General features: G+C 47.5%; 1 protein-coding gene and 1 long non-coding RNA gene across 2 annotated transcripts in view; one reads left to right on the top strand and one right to left on the bottom strand.

The window, feature by feature from the left end:
• GTF2F2 (general transcription factor IIF subunit 2) overlaps positions 1 to 3,983 on the bottom strand; it is a 90,902-nt gene extending 86,919 nt beyond the window's left edge. Inside the window, exon 1 of the mRNA XM_040541736.1 lies at positions 3,781 to 3,983. Coding sequence (XP_040397670.1) covers positions 3,781 to 3,846 — 66 coding nt within the window. The 5' untranslated portion in view covers positions 3,847 to 3,983. The remainder of the gene's footprint in view (positions 1 to 3,780) is intronic.
• Positions 3,984 to 9,204: 5,221 nt separating this feature from the next.
• LOC121062093 lies at positions 9,205 to 18,583 on the top strand. Its single transcript, XR_005815406.1, has 4 exons — positions 9,205 to 9,443; positions 13,259 to 13,757; positions 14,327 to 14,432; positions 16,619 to 18,583. It is a non-coding gene; the product is annotated as an uncharacterized LOC121062093 (long non-coding RNA).
• The last annotated feature ends 3,215 nt before the right edge of the window (positions 18,584 to 21,798 follow it).

The following is a 21,798-nucleotide window of genomic DNA, read 5'->3' as shown; positions in this document are numbered from 1 at the left end:
GTAAGAATGTACAAAATCTCAAAATAATGTAGAGAAAACAAGAGTGGCCGTTCTGTTTTATACGGAACAAAAAGAATTTTCAAAGAATCCTAAACAGGAGTTTGAAAAACACGGAGTCACAGAATGACTGACTTGGGGACAGGGCAACTGCCCTTCTGATGGATTACTTAACATCTTGTAGGCAAGTGGCCTTCATTCTGGGGTTCATAGATAAAAGCTCTCTTCTATCCAAAAAACATACAAGATAATAACAAAAAGAAATCTGACGTACTAAGTAACACCATTTCAAGACCTCTTACGGCTGCTGTTCTCTTCTTGCTGCTCACCTCACAGGAACACCAGGGCTCCAGCACACAAGGAGCCCTGCAGATGCTGTACGACAAAAGGGCCCCTCCTGGTCCACACATCTTCTCTCAGCTTATTCCCAACTGCTTGGCTACCTTTGGAACAAAACACACAAGCAGCCCCCACCTTTAATAAACTACTGCCCATGTTCTGCATTCGATGAAGTTAGCTCTCTTTATATATAGTAATCTGCATGCTGCTCTATGTACTTCAGAAATCAAGACTGATCTCGGGGTCTATGCTTCTGTTTTCTTTTGAGTATAAAAAAAGTAGTTAAAGCTATCATCCTTTAAAATATAAATTAATACAGCAGATTAAATTAAAACAAATAAAATAAAAACAACAACACACAAACACATCACACAGGGAGCAAGAAATCAACAACTCTAATGGCTAATACTAAATGTGCTTCGCTTTGCTACCAATGCATATCCAACAGTTCTTATGATGCTCTTAGCTTTCCCTAAAAACACAAAACAAAGTTATCTAAGTTGCTTTCTAGTTTTGTCCTAAAGCAGCCCACTGTGTTTCTTGTGTCTCCTCATACTGCTCGTGCTTCTAAAATACTCATCACCACATTTTTTTGTTGCCTGTTAAGTAGCCTCTCTGGAATACTTCCCATGCCAGCATAATACACGCTAAAGGGAAATTAAATAAGCTTTTTTTCTCCTCCTCCAGCAGAGCTGATTGCTCTGTCCCTGAAAGCAAGGCTAAAGTCAGCCTCGTTACCCACCTAGCGAGGACAGGAAGTACTGGTGCTACACACTGCCAAGACCTGGCACGTGTTGAAGAGCCCAGTAACAAGCCTGGTTGTCTCCAAGTTAAGGTCTGAAGGAATTTAAAGGATAAAATCCTGCAAACACCTTGCTTTGGTCTAGCAATGTTTGCAATTTTGTAATTATTTTTTTTAATTATCCACGATGACAGCCAAATTATAAATTCAGACCACGCGCACGAACAATCACATTAACATTACTTGGACGAGCCGTGTTTCAGCATTCCTTTTAGTCCAGTTTTCTCACCAAAGCAGGCAGCAGCCTGTGCTCTCAGAGCCGTGACAACTGCAAGCACTGATGTGCCTGAAAGCTCCTGCCTCGCTCCAGGAACCACCAAACCGTATCAGACTGAAGGTCAACCCAGTTCAGCATCCTCCCCAGACGTGGCCAACAGCAGGTGCTTAAGGAAGAGCAGAACGTGACAAGAACAGGAATTTTCCACAGCATGTGGGAATTAGAATGCTTTCTAATTTCTGTGATCTTTGACTCTGTGGTCTTGAAGTAGGGGAGCACCTTCATTTTTAGTATCTCAATACATTACTCTGGCACAAGTTTGTCTAATGGACTGTTGAGTTTCTGCGAAGATTTGACAATCACATCTTCCTACTGCAAAAAGCTCCAAAACTTAAATAAATATTGTGCAAAACAGTACCTGCTTTGTTTGTTCTGCATGCCCACCACATGAACTAATTTGTCACACCCCTCATTCTTGCTGTAGAACTGACTCTTACCTGTTCACCTTCTCCTATCCACCTGTAACATCGCTTATTACTTTACAGACATCCAAAAGACTTCACAACATCATAGAATAACCCAAGTTGGAAGGGACCAAAAGGATCATCGAGTCCAACTCCTGGCACCACACAGGACCACCCAAAAATCAGACCATGTGTGTGAGAGCGTTGTCCAAAAGCTTCTTGAACTCCTGTCCCAGTGCCCGACCACCCTCTGGGTGCAGAACCTTTCCCTAACCCCCAGCCTGACCCTCCCCTGTCCCAGCTCCGTGCCGTTCCCTCGGGTCCTGTCGCTGTCCCCAGGGAGCAGAGCTCAGCGCCTGCCCCTCCGCTCCCCTCGTGAGGGAGCTGCAGGCCGCCATGAGGCCTCCCCTCAGCCTGCTCTGCTCTGGGCTGAACAAACCAAGGGGCCTCAGCCGCTCCTTTGGGCACTGATAGCTTTATTGCCCTCCTTACACCGTGGCACCCAGCGCTGCACACAGTGCTGAAGGTGAGGCCGCACAGCGCAGAGCAGAGCGGGACAATCCCTTCCCTCCCCGGCTGGCGGTGCTGGGCCTGATGCACCCCAGGGTACGGTTGGCCCTCCTGGCTGCCAGGGCACGCTGCTGGCTCGTGTTCAGCTTGCTGTGACCACAACCCCCAGATCCCTTTCTGCGGGGCTGCTCTCCAGCCTCCCATCCCCCAATCTGTACACACAGCCAGGAAATCAATCACCTTCCTAGCACAAAAGGTAACAGCATATTTGGGAATTCCCTGCACAGACAGTGTTCTTCATTCCCCTGATCACTGCTCATGCTCTTCTCTGAGCTGTTTCTAGGCCAGCTACATCCTTTCCAAAATGGGGAGGATAAAACCACAGCTACACACAACATTTGGGATACAGGTAATATGATGGCATAATAATCTTTACGCCTTTTGTAATCATGCCCAGTGCTGACTCTGCTCATTTGACTGGCACTGATGTGCCATTCTCAGAGCTATCCACACCTTCTGTAAACCCAAGATCTCCCCTCTCAAAGGCATCAACCAGCAGAGACCCAATTACTTTCCAAGTATGATCAGGAGAGTTTCTCCTCTGTGCACGTCAGCTTACATTTATGATCTCCGATTTTCACCTGTCATTTTATCATCCTGTCCCTCAGTATCATCACATACTCCTGCAGGTTTCTGCTGCCACCTTTTATTTTTATTCTCCCAGAAAAGTTATTCCAAGCAGAGCACCAAGCAGTTTCCAGCAGTCTCCTGAAACCAGGCACTTGGGTGTCAGCATGAACTTCTTTACTGAAAGGATCGTTAGGTCTTTAAAAGACGTTTAGATTTAGAGCTTAGTGGTATGTTTTAGTGGAAGACTTGTTAGTGTTAGGTCAGAGGTTGGACTCGGTGATCTCGGATGTCTCTTCCAACCTAGATGATTCTGTGATGAAAGAGGAAGCTGGACGTAGAAACCTGCCAGCCCCAGACTGGCCCTGCTGCACTTCTGAAACCCCCCAGTGCTTTTTTAGAGGCACAACGAGCCACTTGGGTGCCTGAAGCACGCGTCACACCCCTCGGCACCCAGAACCGGTATTTGGGAACTGCCCTGTCCTCACGCATTCCTTCACGTGGACGTTCAGGGCCTGCTCCCTGTCCCCAAAGGAGCAGGCTGCTGTCTGTCCCCAGGAGGAAGAAAAGTATGGTTAGAAAGAAGGAAGCACAGGGCCAAGGCACCTTTTGCCCTGCCATCTGGGACAGAGACCGCTCGCTGCCCCTGCCCCAGCCCTAAGGCGAGGGGCCCGGGCACGCCGCTCTCCCTTTCCAACCGGGGGCTGAAGCAGCAGGGCCCCAACCTCTCCCCGAGCCTCGGGGCGCGGAGGAGCCGCCGCCACCCCTAAAATGGCACCGAGCGGCTCCCGGGCCCGTGCCCCGGGGTGGTGGCGGCCGCTCACCTTGACGAGCCACATGCCGGTGTTGTGCTTGGCCCCGCTCAGGTCCAGCTCGCCCTTCTCGCTCATGGCGCCGCGGCACGGCCGGGACGGACCCAGGCGGCTCCGGCTCCCGCTGCTCCCGCCCGGACCCGCAGCCCCAGCGCACCGACGGCGGCCCGCGGCGCCCAAACTGCTCCGGCCGCCGGCGGCGGAGACGGGGGGCGGAGGCTCCCAGGGCCCGCCCCGCCGCCCGGCCCCGGGGACGCCCAAAATGGCGGCCGGGGGGAGGGGAAATAGGGAATAAGCTAGGTGAAACGGCACAGGGAAAGCCCAAGTGCTCGAAACTGTTCATTAAAAAGTTACATCACACTGACCTCGTTTCATTCGGGCCCCTAAGATGGGTGTCAAGCTACAGCCAGAGTTTCAACACTGACTCCTACAACATTTTCCTAAGTGGCCTGTGGAAAGTGGTCTAGATGAATCACAGAACCACAGAGTGGTCAGGGAGCTCTAGGGGTCTCCTCCAGCAGGGCCCCCCAGCGCAGGGTGCCCAGGACCCCGTCCAGGCGCCTTGTGCCGCTCTCCCAGGAGGAGACCCCACAGCCTCTCTGGGCAGCCCGGGCCAGTGCTCAGCCGCCCGCCCAGCACACAAGTGCTGCCTGGTGCTCAGAGGGAGCCTCCTGCCTGCCCCTTGGTGCCCACTGCCCCTGGCCTGGCGCTGGGCACCCCTGAAAAGAGCCTGGCTGCAGCCTCTTTGCACCCTCCAGGTCTCTCCTGTAGTGGGGGGCCCAGAACTGGACCCAGCACTCCAGGTGTGGCCTCACCACTGCTGATCAGAGGGGAAGGATCTGCTGTCTTGACCTGCTGTTGGTGCTTTCCCTAATGCAGCCCAGTCTGAATTTTGCCATCTGTTTCCTCAGACACAACATTAGTTTCAATGCAAAGAAGAAGAAAATTGGTGACTAATGCACAGCACCACTCCTCAGCTGCTGGCCCCCAGATCCTCCTCCATGGCACTAACTGTCTCAGTGACAAATGGAAGGTTCAGATTTTAAATGAGGAGTTAATGAAAATTTGCCTTTCCTTCTTGTTCTCCCTTTAAATCCAGTTTCTGTGGAAGGAGGTCTGAAGAAGCGGCCTGATGAGAGCAGCCAAGGAGAAATCCCTGCCTTGCCACTTTGTGCTCCACCAGCTGAGCCACAGAGACCGCCAGGCTCTCACAGACATTTTCATTCCTGTTCTTTACACCTGGAGTCAGAGTGATGGTTCCTTGTGGAGCAACTTCTCCAACAAGTCACAAAACAGCTCCTCACACTGCCTTTTATTGCCCGTGCCACTTGCAAGCCACGCTCTTCGCCTGCAATTACCAGCCTTAGGGAGGGGATATGGCACTCACAAGAGCAACCCAGCCGTGACACTGCGCTACTGGCAATGTCACTTGGGCCAGAAAAATTCCTTCTGCCTCTCTGTCTGTTTTTTAAGTGGTGGTGGTGTGTGACCTGAGCACACCAATGGAGCTGAAACAGGAGGCAGGGAGACAACTTTGTCGCTAACTTGCTGCCTGTTCTAGAGGAAAATGGTATCGTTGAGCTCCTCGTTTGTGCCAGGCCCATCCCCAAGCTGTTTTACAGCAGGGCAGGGAGCAACATGTCAGCTGGGAAGTGCCCAGAGAGGATTTGGATGCAGTTGTGGGTGCAGTGTTTCGTGGACTTACACTGGAGAAGAGAGCAAGGGCGTGGCTGCCCCCATATCGCCTTGGCTATCCAGCCATGCCTCTGAGCCTCCCTTAGAGGGAGTGCCCCCAGGTCATCCTCAGAGCCCCCAGGAACAAACTGCCCTATCACCAGCACGGAGCATCAGCGGGGCATGATGCATCCAAAAATTCCATCTTTGGATTTCAGAAGATGCTCTCGAGATTTGTCTTAATGAAATCTGAGTTTTTAGTGGCAGCTGACTAACAGTATAGGCTTCATCCACCCTCCCAGATGAATTCCGCAGACACGTACAGTTCTAACATAAAACCAAGCCAACCCCAAATATATTAAACATAATCCTTATCAGAATATTTCCATGTTAGCTGTTGTTCTCTCAGGCATGCAAAAAGCATTGCCCTTCTTGGTTAGCTAGCTGCTTGCCAGCAATTCAAAAGACAGACTGCCCTATCTGAGATGTCACACTGAGCCTGCTTTCAAGCCACCTGAACACTGCCTTGCATAACGAGCCAGAGTTATGCTCGGCTTGGTGCTTGTGTAGTCTCAGACGTTGTATGGCCTTTACTGTTGTGCAACACACTTCAAGGAAGATGTGAACCCACACCGCAGAGAATTCGGACAGCAATAGGCATGACCAGAGGTCTAGAAAACAGGAGCTAAGAGACCAAATTGAATGACCTGAGGTTGCTGAGCACGCTGGCGACAAAGCAAAGGGATCTGTCTCAGTAAAGGGATAAAGTGAAACTGCAGAGTTGAAGGTAATAAAATGCTTTCCACGTCCACAGTGAACAGCAAAGAAAGAATGAGCTCCAAGTGCAACAGGGGAAGCTTAGTCTAGACGTTCAGAAAAGCTCCCAGTGCTGGGGAACGAGTCATACACTAGGGCACAAAGGGCCGTACAGAGGGGATCTAAGTCCAGCAGCTGTTCTCAGAGCAGAACCAGCCGCACAAAAGCCAGAAACGGTCAGTGCCCAAGACTCCATCCCCTCTTGGGGCAACCAGATCCAGTGCTTCATGGTCCTTAATGGAAGTAAGTGCCCTTTTTAGCAAGCCAAGCCGAATTCTCCACTTTCTTTCCAAGGGTGACCTGGAGAACCCATTTCCCTCTTCCCTTTTCCCCTGCACACATACACATGTGAAGGCTATAAGCATATTCCTTGTCCCCATCTCCCCCAGTGCCCTTATGCTGGGGAGTCCTATGGGGAAGAATTTGGTTTCACCGCCAGCTGGAGCTCCTGGTGCCCCTCTGCCTCCTGGACAGAGAAACTGGAAGTCATGGAAGGGAACATGCACAGCATTGCCATTACCTGTCTGGTTGGTTTTTGAGGTTTTTGTTATCCACTGCTGTTGTTTCATGTGGCACCAGTGATACTGCCAGGAGCAGTCTGAGGAGTATCAAGACAGAGTACAGAGCTCTGGGAGCAACTGTAAAGGGCTCAGGAGCGCAGGTAGTTTTTTCATCAGTCAAAAGGAAGGGGATTGAAAGGGCCATTAGAATCTGGCAAATCAACAAATGGTTGCAGGACTGGTGCCACAGGCAGGGGTTCGGCTACTTAGACCATGGGACTTGCTTTGAGAAACCTGGTTTGCTAGGGGCTGACAGGGTCCACCTGTCAGAGAAGGGGAAGAGCATCTTCCGTCATAGGCTTGCAGAGCTGGTGAAGAGGGCTTTAAACTAGAGTTGCTGTGGAAGGAGAACCTCAGTCCATCACACTTTTCCAAGCTCAAAGCCAGTATCAGTGATAGATGTCCAGAGCCTGGAGAAGGGTCATGGGTCAGCAGGAGAGCACCTGAAGCACAGCACAAAGCAAGGCCAGCTGCTCCAGCCAGTAAGTTCAAGACCAGGTTAGATGAGGCCCTGAGCAACCTGGTCTACTGGGTGGCCTCCTTGCTTATGGCAGGGGGGTTGGAACTAGATGATCTTTAAGGTCCCTTCCAACCTGAGCCATTCTATGGTTCTATGATTCTACGATAAGTCAGCTTTATCAGGGGCCCAACTTAAATGTCTCTACGGTAATGCATGTAGCATAGGGAATAAACAAGAGGAGTTAGAGATCTGCTTGGTAGAGCAACATGGGGACAAAGCCCTGGAGGGAAGAAGGGCCCAAGAAAGCTGGTTAATATTCAAGGAGCACCTCCTCCAAGCTCAGGAGCAATGCATCCCAACAAAGAGTGGCAAAAACGCCACATGGCCTGCATGGAGGCCTGCATGGATGAACAGAGAGCTCCTGGCCAAACTCAAGCAGAAAGTGGAAGCCTACAGAGGGTGGAAACAAAAACCTGGAAACTCTGCTAAGGCACATGAAAAATAAGAAAGTGATTGGTGACAGCCAACATAGCTTCACTAAGGGCAAATCGTGCCTTACAAATCTGGTGGCTTTCTATTATGGGGTTACAGCATTGGTGGATACAGGAAGAGCAACTGACTGCATCTACCTGGACTTGTTCAAGGCATTTGACACTGTCCCTCACAATATCCTTGTCTCTATATTGGAGAGACGTGGATTTGTTGGATGGACCACTTGGTGGGTAAGGAATTGGCTGGATGGTCGCACTCAAAGAGTTGTGGTCAATGGCTCAATGTCCAGGTGGAGATCAGTAATGAGTGGTGTTCCTCAGGGGCCAGTATTGGGACCGGCGCTGTTTAACATCTTTGTTGGTGACATGGACAGTGGGATCGAGTGCACCCTCAGCATGTATACCAATGACACCAAGCAACTGTGGTGTGATCAACACACTGGAGGGAAGGGATGGCATCCAGAGGGCAGGCTTGAGAGGTGGGCTTGCACGAACCTCATGTGCTCAACAAGGCCAAGTGCTAGGTCTTGCACCAGGGCTGGGGTAAACCCAAGCAGAAACAGTGGCTGGGCAGAGAATCGATTGAGAGCAGCCCTGAGGAGAAGGACCTGGGGGGTGTTGGTTGCCAAGAAGCTTGATGTGAGCTGGCCATGTGTGCTTGCAGCCCAAAAAGCCAACCATATGCTGGGCTGCACCAAAAGCAGTGTGGCCAGCAGGGTGAGGGAGGTGATTCTCCCCCTCTTCTCTGCTCTCATGAGACCCCACCTGAGTGCTGTGTTCAGCTCTGGGGCCTCCAGCACAAGAAGGACATGGACCTATTAGAGCAAGTCCAGAGGAGGGCCATGAAGATGATCAGACGGCTGGAGCACCTCTCCTATGAAGACAGGCTGAGGGAGTTGAGGTTGTTCAGCCTGGAGAAGGCTATGGGGAGACCTTATAGCAGCCTTCCAGTGCCTGAAGGGGGCCTACAGGAAAGGTGGGGAGGGACTCTTTGTCAGGGGGTGTTGGGTTAGGACGAGGGGGAATGGCTTTAAACTAAATGAGGGGAGATCTAGATTAGATGTTAGGAGGAAATTCTTCACTGTGAGGGTGGTGAGGCACTGGCACAGGCTGCCCAGAGAAGCTGTGGATGCCCCATCCCTGGAGGTGTTCGAGGCCAGGCTGGAGGGGGCTTTGGGCAACCTGGTCTGGTGGGAGGTGTCCCTGCCCATGGCAGGGGGCTGGAACTGGGTGATCTTTAAGGTCCCTTCCTACCCAAACCGTTCTGTGATTCTGTAATACCTACAGGCCAATCACCCTCCCGTGGACTGAAATGAGGCCAGCATAATGGTATTTTTTGTTTAATGAACAGTTTCGAGCACTTGGGCTTTCCCTGTGCCGTTTCACCTAGCTTATTCCCTATTTCCCCTCCCCCCGGCCGCCATTTTGGGCGTCCCCGGGGCCGGGCGGCGGGGCGGGCCCTGGGAGCCTCCGCCCCCCGTCTCCGCCGCCGGCGGCCGGAGCAGTTTGGGCGCCGCGGGCCGCCGTCGGTGCGCTGGGGCTGCGGGTCCGGGCGGGAGCAGCGGGAGCCGGAGCCGCCTGGGTCCGTCCCGGCCGTGCCGCGGCGCCATGAGCGAGAAGGGCGAGCTGGACCTGAGCGGGGCCAAGCACAACACCGGCATGTGGCTCGTCAAGGTGAGCGGGGGCTGCGGGAGGGCCCCGTGTTTGACGGCGGGGAGTTTGTAATAGCAGCCAGGGGAGGTTTGCTGCCTTCGTAGTTTTTTGTATGAACGTTACTGTGGTAAAGCCAAAGTGTGTGAAGGAGAAGAGGGGTTGGGGGAGGGAGAAAGAGCTAGCTTGTAGCTTGAAGGTTAGGGAGATGAGCGGCAATCCAGGTGCTCACCTGTCCATAAGCTCAGGGTTTTTGGTGCTTACCTACCTTTTCTCTCTCCAGGGCAGCTCCTTTCCAAGCTGGGAGAAAAGTTGCAAACACCAGGCTGTGCCCTGCAGTGTGTGGATGTCCTGTTTCTTAGCTTGGTGTGACCCGTTCTTGTAGGAAAGCTGTTGTTCTGTGCTACCTTTTCCAGACCTGTCAAAGCAAACATTCCCTATTAAGAGCAGCTCATGTGGCTATTTGTGGCTTTTCAATGTTATTTGAAAAGTTCTAGTGTAAATATATACACGTGAACAGGTTTTCTTCCCCATTTGGAAGGGATGTTGTTTATCAGTGTTATGCGGAAGTCTAGTACTTGTAAATTTTCCAGAGGTATTCGTGCATCAAGGTAAAGAGCAAAGCTTATCTTAAAACGTGTAAGTGAGCCATCAGGAGAATGCCAGAACGCCCATCTTCTTGCTTGCCTTAGCAAGGACTCAATGTCCAACACCAAGCAGTTATTCTTTGCTACCTATGAAATCCCAGCTGTACTAAAGGAAAGCTTAATTCATGGTAAGCTAGAGCTTTTGTTGAACCCCCCTCTGGCCTGGGTTTGGGACCTCACCGCTGCCCTTGCCGTGGCCTGAGCTCATGTTTGTGCTTGTGGCTGGCTTTTGATTTCTCCTTCTCAGATCCTGATCATAATGTCAGTACAGCAGGGCTGTACTGGTTAGGTTAGCCTTCAGTTCGGAGATGATAATGACAGTAATTCAGTTCACATCGCGTTATGTTTGACTGCCCGGAAGCTCAGAGAGTGGAGATCATCCTAAATCAAGTCTCGGCCTGATGCGTTGTGAGGATTCTGTCACCTGGATATTTCTGCAGGTGATAATTGTTCGGGTTTCTATTAGCTTTGGGGTTTTCATAAGCTTTGAGGAATATGATGGCAGATTATTAAAAGAGCTCTTTCTAGTACAGCAGGCACAGTTTGTAGTCTGCTTTGAGCTGTGCTCACCATTGGAAATAAATTCTCACCTTGCTGTGTTCCTGGAGATAGCTTAATTATCGCACTGCTTGCCAAGTTGCTGTCCAAAACCAAATCAGTGACGTGAAAAGGCATCACAAAACCTTTCTTCTCTCTTCCCTCCTCCAGTGGAAAACAAACTTAAGATGAGAGCAGTTTTCTGCTGCTGTGCCTTAAAGGGCAGTGAAAGTGTAGTGCGAGACAAGAAAGAGCAAACGCGGCTTTGGTGCTGGAGAAAGAGCAGCGTGTGTTTGGCCTCAGCTCCCTAAAGGAGGGCCCCTGGTACCATTCCGAGGGATCTGTATTACCTGCAAAGGGCTGGCAGGTGGCAAGTGGCACCTCGGAGAAACCCACAGCCTTCTTGAGAAGCACCTTGTAAACCTGCTTGTGACAACTAATTTTTATTTCCACTGCCATTCTTTTTATTTCTAAGATACTGAAAATGTTAACCCCCAGACGCTAAAGGACATACGAGGAAGGAATGAGACAAAGGCTGCTCTGAAAGTTTAATTTTGATTTGTATCTGCGATGTGTGTCATTCTCCAGCCTCCTACAGTGAGAGTTGTCATAATCTATCATGAAGAATGATCATCTGACACTTGTAAGATACACATCATCTTGTATCTCCAAATAACGATTAAGCAATTTATCATCATGACAGATCTCTTGAGGCAGGGATGTCAAAACTGGTCTGTTCCTGTATTTTACAAACAACAGAAAAGCCTTTTTTTTTCCCTGAACAGATCTAGCATCAGCTTTGCTGCATAGAACTTAGTTTATGGTACTGTTTTCTCTTCTTGTTAATATATTTTTTTTCTAACCTTTGACTAGGATGAGTAATTTTGTATTTTGTTTTAATCTTATTTCGCTATTTTGTATTTCAGTACACCTTTAGAGACAGCTTATTCCCTGCTGACTCTTGACTTCGTATCGATTTCTCCTTCAAACATGGGGCTGTATTTTTTTAATGTTTAATTGCATCTCGTTTGAGTCAGGTGATAATGGAGTGAATTGAACTTGAGACTAATAAGAAAGGAAATGAGACGTGGTTCCTCAATTAAAACCCAGCATGGATTGTCTTTCATCCTTAACTACTTTACAACAAGCTTTATATCTTTGTAGTTTTCCATTCGTTTGTACACAGAGAGCGAATCGTTTTATTAACTTGGCTTCTCAAGGTAGTTATTCCCCTTCTCCACCAGCTCCTTCTTTAGAAAATAAAGATAGAAGAAATCCAGTCTCCCCAGTCTCTAAAAGCGCTATTGCAGTGGTAGTTAGCTAGTGAAAATTTGGCTTTGTAAATCCTTTGGAGAAAACTTACAGGAGAAATTGGTGTTACCTACTTGCCTTGGTCATGTTTATAAATGCCTGGTTATCTCTTCCCATCCTCAGCCTTTCAGAGCCTTTTGGTGCAACTGGTAACATTTGAATTTGCTACGCCTCTTTTTGCGCCTTGTGGTCCGTACGTGGCTGTGTCTCGTGCTACCTGCAGGCTTGCCTTCTCTGCTCTTTTTACAGCTGCTGACTCCTGCAGGCAGATGGAGCCGACTGGCTTGGCTAGCTCGGACCGGTGTCATCAGAGCACACCAGGGTAGCAAAAGGCACGCACAGGAGCCATTTCACACCTGCTATTTTCTGACTTCCTCAGCCCAAAGCCCTCAACAGCAGCAAGGTGTGCCGTCCATGAGCAGCCTTGAGCATTGAGCTTGAACTAAAACTTCTTTGCTGCCACCTCGTGTTCCCAAGTAATGCTCTGTGCATCCGGAGCGTACAGCCTTGTTAGCATCCTGCTCCCAGTGCTCTGCCACCCACACTCAGGCTGCATCTTTTCGCTTTCGTAGATGTCAGCTCCTTAGCTTTGCTTCCAAGGCACTGCAGCATCGCCCGGTTCTGCCTCTTGCCTGGTTCTGCCTCTCTCCAGGTCTGCGCTGCTTTCAGCTCAGAGGCACCCATGAGCTTTCTGTATAACCCCTGGCAACCCCAGAGGTTCTTCTTTACATCGAGTCCCGTTCAAAGTCAGCTCTTTCAAAAGCTCTCCAAATAATGTCATTGTTCAGAAAGCAGTACCAACAGCGATTGAAGAAGCAAATGACAAAAGCAAGTGATTAGACTGTAATTAGACTATAGATGCCACTCTAGTTCTTAATCTTCCTAGCATCCTTACAGAACATGAGCTCAGAGGAAATTCTCCGTGCAGTGTGAAATTGGGATCCTTATGGTGGGGATGCATCCAAATGTTGCTAGTGATAATGAAGCTGGGAGCACCAAAGCTGTATGTCTGTGTGTTTCTGATCTGTCTGCACTCTCAGGGGCTCCACGGCTGTGTGCAGGGCAATGGGCAGTAGCAGTACTCGGTGTTGCCACTGTGTTTACCAGTGGTTTTGCCTCCGATAAGAAATAAGAGATGCTTTTGGGAGCCTGGAGCCTGAGTATCCACGTTCAAGTGCTAGGCCAGGTCTGATACGGAACTGTAATCTAGGCTTGTGTTATCTGACAGGCAGGGGCGTTAGGCTGATCTGCTCCTCTAGACAAAATAATTGCAGTCCTGTGAAGCTCAAGTGTTTCTTCAGGGTCTTATCAGCGTGACTGAGGGAAATGTTTTGTTTTTGGAAGGTAACAAGTAGCAGCGAGGAAGAAGACAACATTATAGGCCCAATGCCTGCCAAAGGACCAGTGGAGTCTGATGTGGCTAAAGAATTTGAACGCAGAGCTCAGAGAATGAAGGAAAAACTTACTTCAGCAGACAGCATAAGTTGTGGTTTTTCACTAGTAGTATTTTGTTGCGGGAGTGTATTTGTGTTTCTCTTTGCCTGCCTGTGTCTGCGTGAGCCCTGTCACTGTTGTGCTCATGATGCTAAGTGTTAAGGCAAAAAGAAGTTCCTGATTTCTGCTGGAAGCTGAAAGATTCAGACAGTAGGTTTTGCTTATCTGCTTGTGGTTCTTACACTCACTTTCTTGCCAAGCAAGTTCCCAGGGAATCATGGATGACAGAACTTCCACCGGAATTGAAAAGCTTTGGATTTGGCCCAAGAACATTCAAGAGAAGAGCTGATGACAAATCAGGCATTGGATCTATTTGGACAGATATTGTAGCAGACAGAGAAAAGCCAAGGTGAGCTTTTATTCATTTGTACATTTATTTGTATATATATAAAATATACGATCGCTTTATATGTCCAAATATATTCATGTGTATTTATATTCATATAAATATATATACATATATGTCTATACACATACTGCCCTCAAGTACATATGCAGATAGTTATTATATGTGTTCCTGGTACTCTGTGAAAACAAAGCTGAGCTATTCAAAGAAAAAAGTTCTTTTCATTTTTTTCTCTAACGAGTGACCAGAACTTAGTAATGGAGACTTAAAGATGGAGGAGAGGAAATAACTGTTTTAAGTGACATTGGTATTTATTTACTCCCTCACCCTTCTGCAGTAGTCAGTTATCATCAAATTTCCAATGCATATGTCCAATTTCTTCTTCATCAAGCTGAGCAAAAACTATCTTGTGGCCTCAGCACTTCAGATTTAAGTAAAATAAATATAGATTTATCTTTATTTCAGACATTCTGATAACCATAGTGTGTAATTTGCTTCTACTCATCAGGAAAGAGAAGAGGCAAAAAAGCCATTTAACAGTGTGATTGAGAGAACTGTTTTATTTTTGGAAGGTAACAGATAGTAGTGAGGAAGAAGACCACCTTATCGAAGGGTAGTGAAGAAAGTGTATTATCTGGAAGAGACAAGAGACTTGCTGAGCAGGTGACTTCCTACAATGTAAGTGTAACAGCAGCATGCTTCCTCGTAGTGCATTTCCTTCCAGTCTTCACTCTCTTCTTGTTCTCCGTGCTAGCACTGCTGCTTTCCATGGTGATGCCACTGTGGTCTTCCCTTTTTGGCCCCAAACCTACTGTTTAAGTCATTAGGACATTTGCCATTGACTTCAAGAAGAGTGGGATTGCATTTTTAAGCTGCTGCTGGAAACACTATGATAGACTGTGGTTTGTTGTGTAGTGTCTCAGTTTGTGTCTGTATATTCTTTAAATTACCCTTGCATCAGGACTTGTTTGCTGGAAGTAGATAACTTTGACTCAAATATTATCCCAAGTATCCCAAAGAAAAAAAAAAAAGTAAAGGTTGAGCTGTTAGGAAGACACATACAGTAATCTAAAAGGAGCTTCATGGGCTAAGCAGATCAATGCTGTCATCAACTACCTCACTTTAACAGCATTATTACATGAAGTTTTTCTCAATCTCTGCAGAAGCATGTAACTTTCACAGACAGATGTTGATAGTAAAAACTTGAATTCCATGTCAAATTCCCTCTGACTTCTCTGGCTGCCAACCCTGTATATGGAGCATTGCCTGCCTTACATCTGCTCTAACCTCTTCTTCCTGGGTTTTTATGGCCTGAAGCCTTATGGAAGGAAGTCAGGTTTCTTGAGAGTATAATTAGTTTGAGAACTGCAACCTTGGCTTATATTAAAAGCTTGGAGTTTATCTGTCACTTTTAATAATTTATTTGTAGTTCATCAAATCACATCCCTTGACTCTGAGGCTTACAAATCCAGAGCTATTAGCGTAGTTTAAATTTCTTCTGTATTTACTGCCTCTACTGTTGTTATGAAGATAGTAGAATAACTTATGTAAAGCTATGCATTTTGTACTGTACAAGTTTTTTTTGCTCTCCTTATTCCTTTTCTTTCTCCAATGACTGTAGTCAAGGACACTTTCCTAAAACAAAAGCTTTAATTCATGTAAGAGTTTGTCAGAGTTACTTAGCTAGTTCTGATGCCATATACACTCTCTAGCGCAATTCTGTCAGTGTTGATTCAGTTACACCGTGTGTTAGTATTGTCCACTTTCTGTTTTCCATGAGAATCCTTTCTTCTGTCATATATGAATTCTTACTGTGTGTGAGGAACTAAGGGTTTGCACAGAGGACAAAGGGAAGATGAACCTTCTGAACAAAGATGTCGTGTTCATGAGAAAACAGAGCTGCTCATTTTACACTCTCTCTGATGAGAAAATGGGTTTAACTGGCCTTTGGGCTGCTTTGTAGTGATTGTTTGGAGAGTCTGAGGACTTGACTACATAGGGATACATAAACACACTTTGAGCAAAGTAGGGGCCACGTAGTCTTGTGAGAGCACCGTAAAGGTTCAGGCTGGAAATGAGGAGACATTTCTTCTCAGAAAGAGCAGTCAGGCACTGGGACGGGTTGCCCAGGGAGGTGGTGGAGTCACCGTCCCTGGGGGTGTTCAAGGAGAGGTTGGACGTGGTGCTTAGGGACATGGCTTAGTGGGTGACACTGGTGGTAGCGGGTGGTTGGACCAGGTGATCTGGGAGGTCTCTTCCAACCATAATGTTTCTATGATTCTATGCTCTTTATCAAACACAACTGAAGTCCCCAGCTTTGCAAAACACGTGTTAGCTGAAGCCTGTGACTATGTCCTGAGGGCTTGTGGCAGGTGACTCAAACACCAAGAAGTTAAGAGTGTGAGGGTGAGAAGAGAAAGGTATCTAGCTTGTTCCTGCCCCTATCAGTGACCAGAACCAGATGGTTACGGAAAGTGTACAAGAAAATGCGCGTGAATTCTGGATGTTTGTCTTGAAACATTGCTTCTGTTTCTACTATTTATGGCAGAACATCTTGAATATCTCTTCTGTGTTGTTTTATAACTTACCTTCGCTGGATGTGGAGATTCAAGCACATTGTGGGTATTTTGAACGTCAGTCACAGTGAGTTATGGGTGTTGTACTAGGCATAGCCAAGACTAATTACCTGTGCTTTCTGCACTCTGCATGCTAAATTAACTATTCTGTTTTCCTGTTCCTAAGCTTTCTTCTTTTTTGGGAATTCTTAGACTTGCTAATTCCTGGCCAGTCTTTCCACTTGGAAAGGTTGCATTGTTAATATTTTGTAATATGTTCTTCCCTCCTCTTTCTTTCCATTTTTACAGGAGTCCAAGAGATCAGAATCTCTCCTGGACATGCATCAGAAAAAGCTGAGGAGCAAAGCGTCAGGAGAGAAGGCCGTTTGACCGAGAGCAGGATCTCAAAGTCAATCGATTTGATGAAGCACAAAAAAAGCCCTTATAAGAAAATCGCGGGATCTGAATAGTAAATTTGAGCACGGTAAAGGCAATATCTTTTGATAAGATAAAAGCGTGAAGCTTTTTGGAAGTCAGTTAAAATTTGAATGCTTAATTTTTTAAGTATTTTTCTGTAAATATTTGTATGCATGTGAAATACCCGGTGGGTGAGTGTAATTTGAAGACATGCAGCCAGCACAGCTCAGCTGGGGTTGTGTGGGCAGCTGCAGCATGGGCAGGCTGAGCACCACACAGCTAGCTCAGGCATCCTGGTTTGCAAAGAACGATCTCCATGCCCGCTTGTGGAAAGCCGACTGCCTTGAGAAATTAGTTCATGATCAGGTGTTGCTATATACTTAACTAATATCACAAGCACATGGAGTAGTTTTCACTTGTTCAGACAAATCATTAGCAGGAACGTTTGCACAAATGAGGGCTGCTTGTATTAAGATTTTATTGCTGTTAGGCTCTTCTTTTTCATTCTTGTTCCCTTGTCCAAATGCAGGACATGTCACCAGGCACTGCAGGTGGCCAAATCTCACCATCCAGCTGCGTTCCTGTTTGCTTGCTCCTGCTGCAGCCCCAGGTGGTCTCTGGCCCTCTGCGAGGATGTGCTGAGTGGAGGCTGCGGGCTCTTGCTCCAGAGGAGAGCTGCCAGGGGAGCCCCGACAGCAACTTTTTGGTTAGCGCGGTGCTCATCACGTTGCAGTCGCTGCCCCTCGCTCCCTGGGATGCACGGCTCTGATCAGCAAAGCCTTAATGTGAGTCAGGAACGTGTTTTCTCGCATCTGCTTAATCTTTTCTGTTCTTGCTGCTGTTGTGAAGCAGCCTCTCGAAGGCTTGATGAAATCTGCGTTGCGAGTTAGGGGAAAATTGGAATTGTGGAGAGTTCAAATGAAGCTTCTCATTGCCGTGTGTAAATTGAGCGAGCTTCTGAATTGTGTTAATACACAAACTAATCTCTTCTCACCAATGCCAAGCTGTTGCCTAGAACAGTCATTAAAATAAACGGCGACTCAGTAAATTACAAGCTCTATAAGCTTTTGTGTGAAGAGATGAGCTGTCCTCTACAATTTGGCCAAGCAGAAATGTTAGGGGTGACTTTTTCAAGACTCTCTTTAGAAAAAAAAACAGAATTTATTTCATGGAAGGCTCTCGCTGTAATTAGTATGTAATGTTTCTGGTAAGCAGCTCCCCACACCTGTTTAATGGGCTTCGGTGCTCCTCCGCCCTGCCAGCCTGCCCAGCGGCTGCTTGGCTTGAGGCACACCAAGACACACCAGTTTGTAGCAAGATGTCAGGAAGCTTTTCTCGGATGTGAAAAGCCTGTTAGCTGAGATGTTAAAGCATTTGCCTTTGTTTTGTGCCGGTGCAGACTTTTATTCACATATTACCACAAAAAAAAAAAATCTGTTTGAGAGTAAGGTTCACTCCTTCTGAGGTGTCAAATAGGTGTGGAAGGCAATTCGTGGTGAAGGCAGTGAAGAGAAGGCTAGCAGGTGGTGAGTAAATGCTGCAGTGGGTGTCTAAGGGGAATTTGAAAGAATATTATATGCTAATTAAAACAAACAAAAGAAAAAGAACAACTTCTGAGTCTGCCTTGTTACCAAGGAAAAATTAAAGGCAGAAAAGACATTTTAAGAAAACTCACTGTATTTTTTTTTTCATCTATCTTCAGGGCATATTCCGTACTGAGCTACCTTAATGCTTGATCCAGGAAAATTGTGATAGATTAGCAATACTCTTGCCTGAGAAAAATTTCTGCTTTCCTAATTCGAACACCTGTTTCTCGAGAGTTAATGTGTGTTAAATAAACCCAAAGCCTCATTTGGACCAACAGTCTAAGGCATTTCTCTCTCTCGCCGTTCTCTAGCTTTGTCGGGGTAGCACGGTGTACCTGCACAGCTAGAAAAGTGTGTGAATTTCAGCTAACATATGGAAAGCAGCTGGAAAAAGGACGTTATGTGGTGCCTCTCAGCCAGCAGCTTTAGGTTTTTCTCAGCTGCTTGTTAACAAAGACAGCGTCTCATTAGCTGAAGTCAGCAAGGAAGGAAAGTACCGGCCCCAGTTGACTCGTTCCTGAATGACACATCATCCCCGTGCTTCTGACTCTGTCCGCGGAATGGGAGGTGGGGACTGAGCAAAAATTCAGGCAAATGTGGCATTTCTGTTGTCTTTAATCCCGACGTGAAGACTGCGTATTGCCCATGCAGAGCTGGTCTTCCACAGCAGCAGCACTTCTGCATCCCCCTGCGGCACCAGCACTACAGCAGGTGAGAGCCCTTCCTCCATCAACCCGTCCTCCTTCCTCGTGGGTCTGTTTGTCTGTCGTCTTATACTGGTCTTCAAACCAGTAACAAATCCCATTGCTCTTGAAATTATACCGATTTTGAATCAGCGTGGCAAATTGAGCCTTTAAAAAAAAAAAAAGTCTTTGAGTGGGAACTTAAGGTCTCTAGGAGACAGCAGCTCAGACTGTTTATCACTTTGGCAGGAGCAGCTGCAGCTGTGACTTCTTCCAAACAAGCAATCCAAACATAAATATGCAAAAGCAATTCTCATAATCAGACTTTTTTTGAGAAAAAAGAAGATTCTTGCCCAGTTTTCCAGCTGTTTAATGTTGTCCTTGCTTGCTTCACTTCCCAGGATTTTTACCACTGTTGCTTGCATGTGTCCGCATGACCAGGAGCTCGATGACTTCCTGGCCTTGGGGCAAGTTACATATTCTCTTTGTCCTCCCTTGACTTCCTTTATGATGTACGGAACATTACGAAAGCCCCATGGGTAGATGGCCACCTCCCTTAGCCCAGGCAGCAGCCCCTTTCTTGGCAGGATGATCTCTGTGTCAGCTGTGCCGCTCTCTCAATGAAAAATTTGCAAAATTCACATTAGGAGATGCTGAAGACACAAATGTGTAATACCATAAGCTCTGCCATGAAATATTACTGGGAAGAGAAGGTTCTGGTCTTTCCTGTCCGTGTTGATTAAAGATCTATCCGAAGATTGCACTGTTAAAGCCACAGTGGCTGTGCACGTGTTCAGGCCACCAGATTTCAATCCCATTAGATGCGTATCTGCATGGCTTTCATTCCCACCACTGGTGACATAGTTTAATTAATGTTTTCCAGAGGCCGCTCCCTGGAAGAGGCAAATGGCCAAAAAGAGCTGGGAATACCAAAAGAGGTTGCCGCAGATCCTGGGAACCTGTGATTATATGCATGGATCTCAGTTTTCGTTGTAGAACGTGCTGTATTCCCTGTCCCCAGGGTGGCTGGGCACATCCAAACAGCAGCAGAGTGGTAGCCTTGAAAGCACTGCATTTATTTGCTAGTGGGGCTTACGCTTGGAAATTGAAGGGTTCTTCCTTTTTCCATAATACTTGGAAGAAATATATATACACACATATATTCATATATATATATATATTTATGTAAATGCTTCTGTAACCTACTCATTCTCTATTGGCAACAAAATGTGTGAGAGGGCATAATGCATCTCCCCCACTGGCTCTCGCTGGAGCTAACAAGGCTGTGGCAGCACATAAAGCCCAAGGTTGAGATTCTCCCTACTCCCGGCCTCGACCTGAAATGCCAGCCTCTGGGACCACACGCAGGCTGCCGTTGCTCCAGACCTGCAGCTATTTGCAATTCTAAACACAGCTGCCCAGCACTTTCTGCTTGAATATAATATAAAGTATAAGGTATGCACCGCATAACGTATCTGTATAAAATACCCGCACTACAGGCTGCTGGACGTGCAAGTCCCCAAGGCTCCCAGCCCTGCTGCAGGAGCTCATCCCTCTTCCCTGCTGGCCCACTGGCCCAGCGTGACATCGGCTGTGCCCACACAAACCCAACCAGAGCCCACACCACTGAAGGCAGCGAGAAACAGGTTTGAATGAGAACAAGACTGCAGTGGTCAAATGCAGGCAGGACTCAGGCAAGTTTACAGACCTCCCTCTTTTATCCCCGTTTCCCTCTTTTTTTCCCCAAACTCTTTCCCAACCCACCTCAATCCCTTCCTTTCGCCACCTTTAATCCATCCCCCATCATCTGGTACTGTCATGAACACTCCTTGAAAACACCCCGTAATAAGGCTTATGCAATCCCAAACATATTTTTCCCTCCGCATCCCATAAGGAGTCCCATGCCCATCATCACATCCTGAATATCTTTGGAGATAGTTTTGAGTCTACTCTTGATAACTTCTGGTCTCTTCTCAAAACAAACGAACAAACAACAACAGAAAAAGAAAAAAAAAATCCAAAACCAAACTCCAAATATGCCCCAAACCCATCCCCATCGTGGCTTTTTTAAAATCAGGATATACACATTCTTGGGACCACCATGAGATGCTGGATGTGTTCACAGCTGCAAGGCTGGATGCGATCCACCTGCGTCTGATGAAAGAGTTGTGTCTGTGAGGGCGCTGTCCTCACCGATGTAAAGTCATGGCAAGGGAGGGAATTTGGCCTTGATGCCTGGGACAAGCCACCTTTGTGCCCATCTCCAAGGAAGACTGACCCCAGCTCTGCTCTAGATGTCTCTGTGACGCAGCGCAGCGGAGCAGAGCTGAGGATGTGGGGGCAACAGGTCTGGAGCTCCCCCCGGGCACCCTGTGGGCACACTCAGAATATTTCCATGTTAGCTGTTGTTCTCTCAGGCATGCAAAAAGCATTGCCCTTCTTGGTTAGCTAGCTGCTTGCCAGCAATTCAAAAGACAGACTGCCCTATCTGAGATGTCACACTGAGCCTGCTTTCAAGCCACCTGAACAATGCCTTGCATAACGAGCCAGAGTTATGCTCGGCTTGGTGCTTGTGTAGTCTCAGACGTTATATGGCCTTTACTGTTGTGCAACACACTTCAAGGAAGATGTGAACCCACACCGCAGAGAATTCGGACAGCAATCGGCATGACCAGAGGTCTAGAAAACAGGAGCTAAGAGACCAAATTGAATGACCTGAGGTTGCTGAGCACGCTGGCGACAAAGCAAAGGGATCTGTCTCAGTAAAGGGATAAAGTGAAACTGCAGAGTTGAAGGTAATAAA

Source organism: Cygnus olor, chromosome 1 (genome assembly GCF_009769625.2).
Source record: "Cygnus olor isolate bCygOlo1 chromosome 1, bCygOlo1.pri.v2, whole genome shotgun sequence".
Classification (NCBI taxonomy): domain Eukaryota; kingdom Metazoa; phylum Chordata; class Aves; order Anseriformes; family Anatidae; genus Cygnus; species Cygnus olor.
This window is presented reverse-complemented; position numbering and strand designations above follow the sequence as displayed.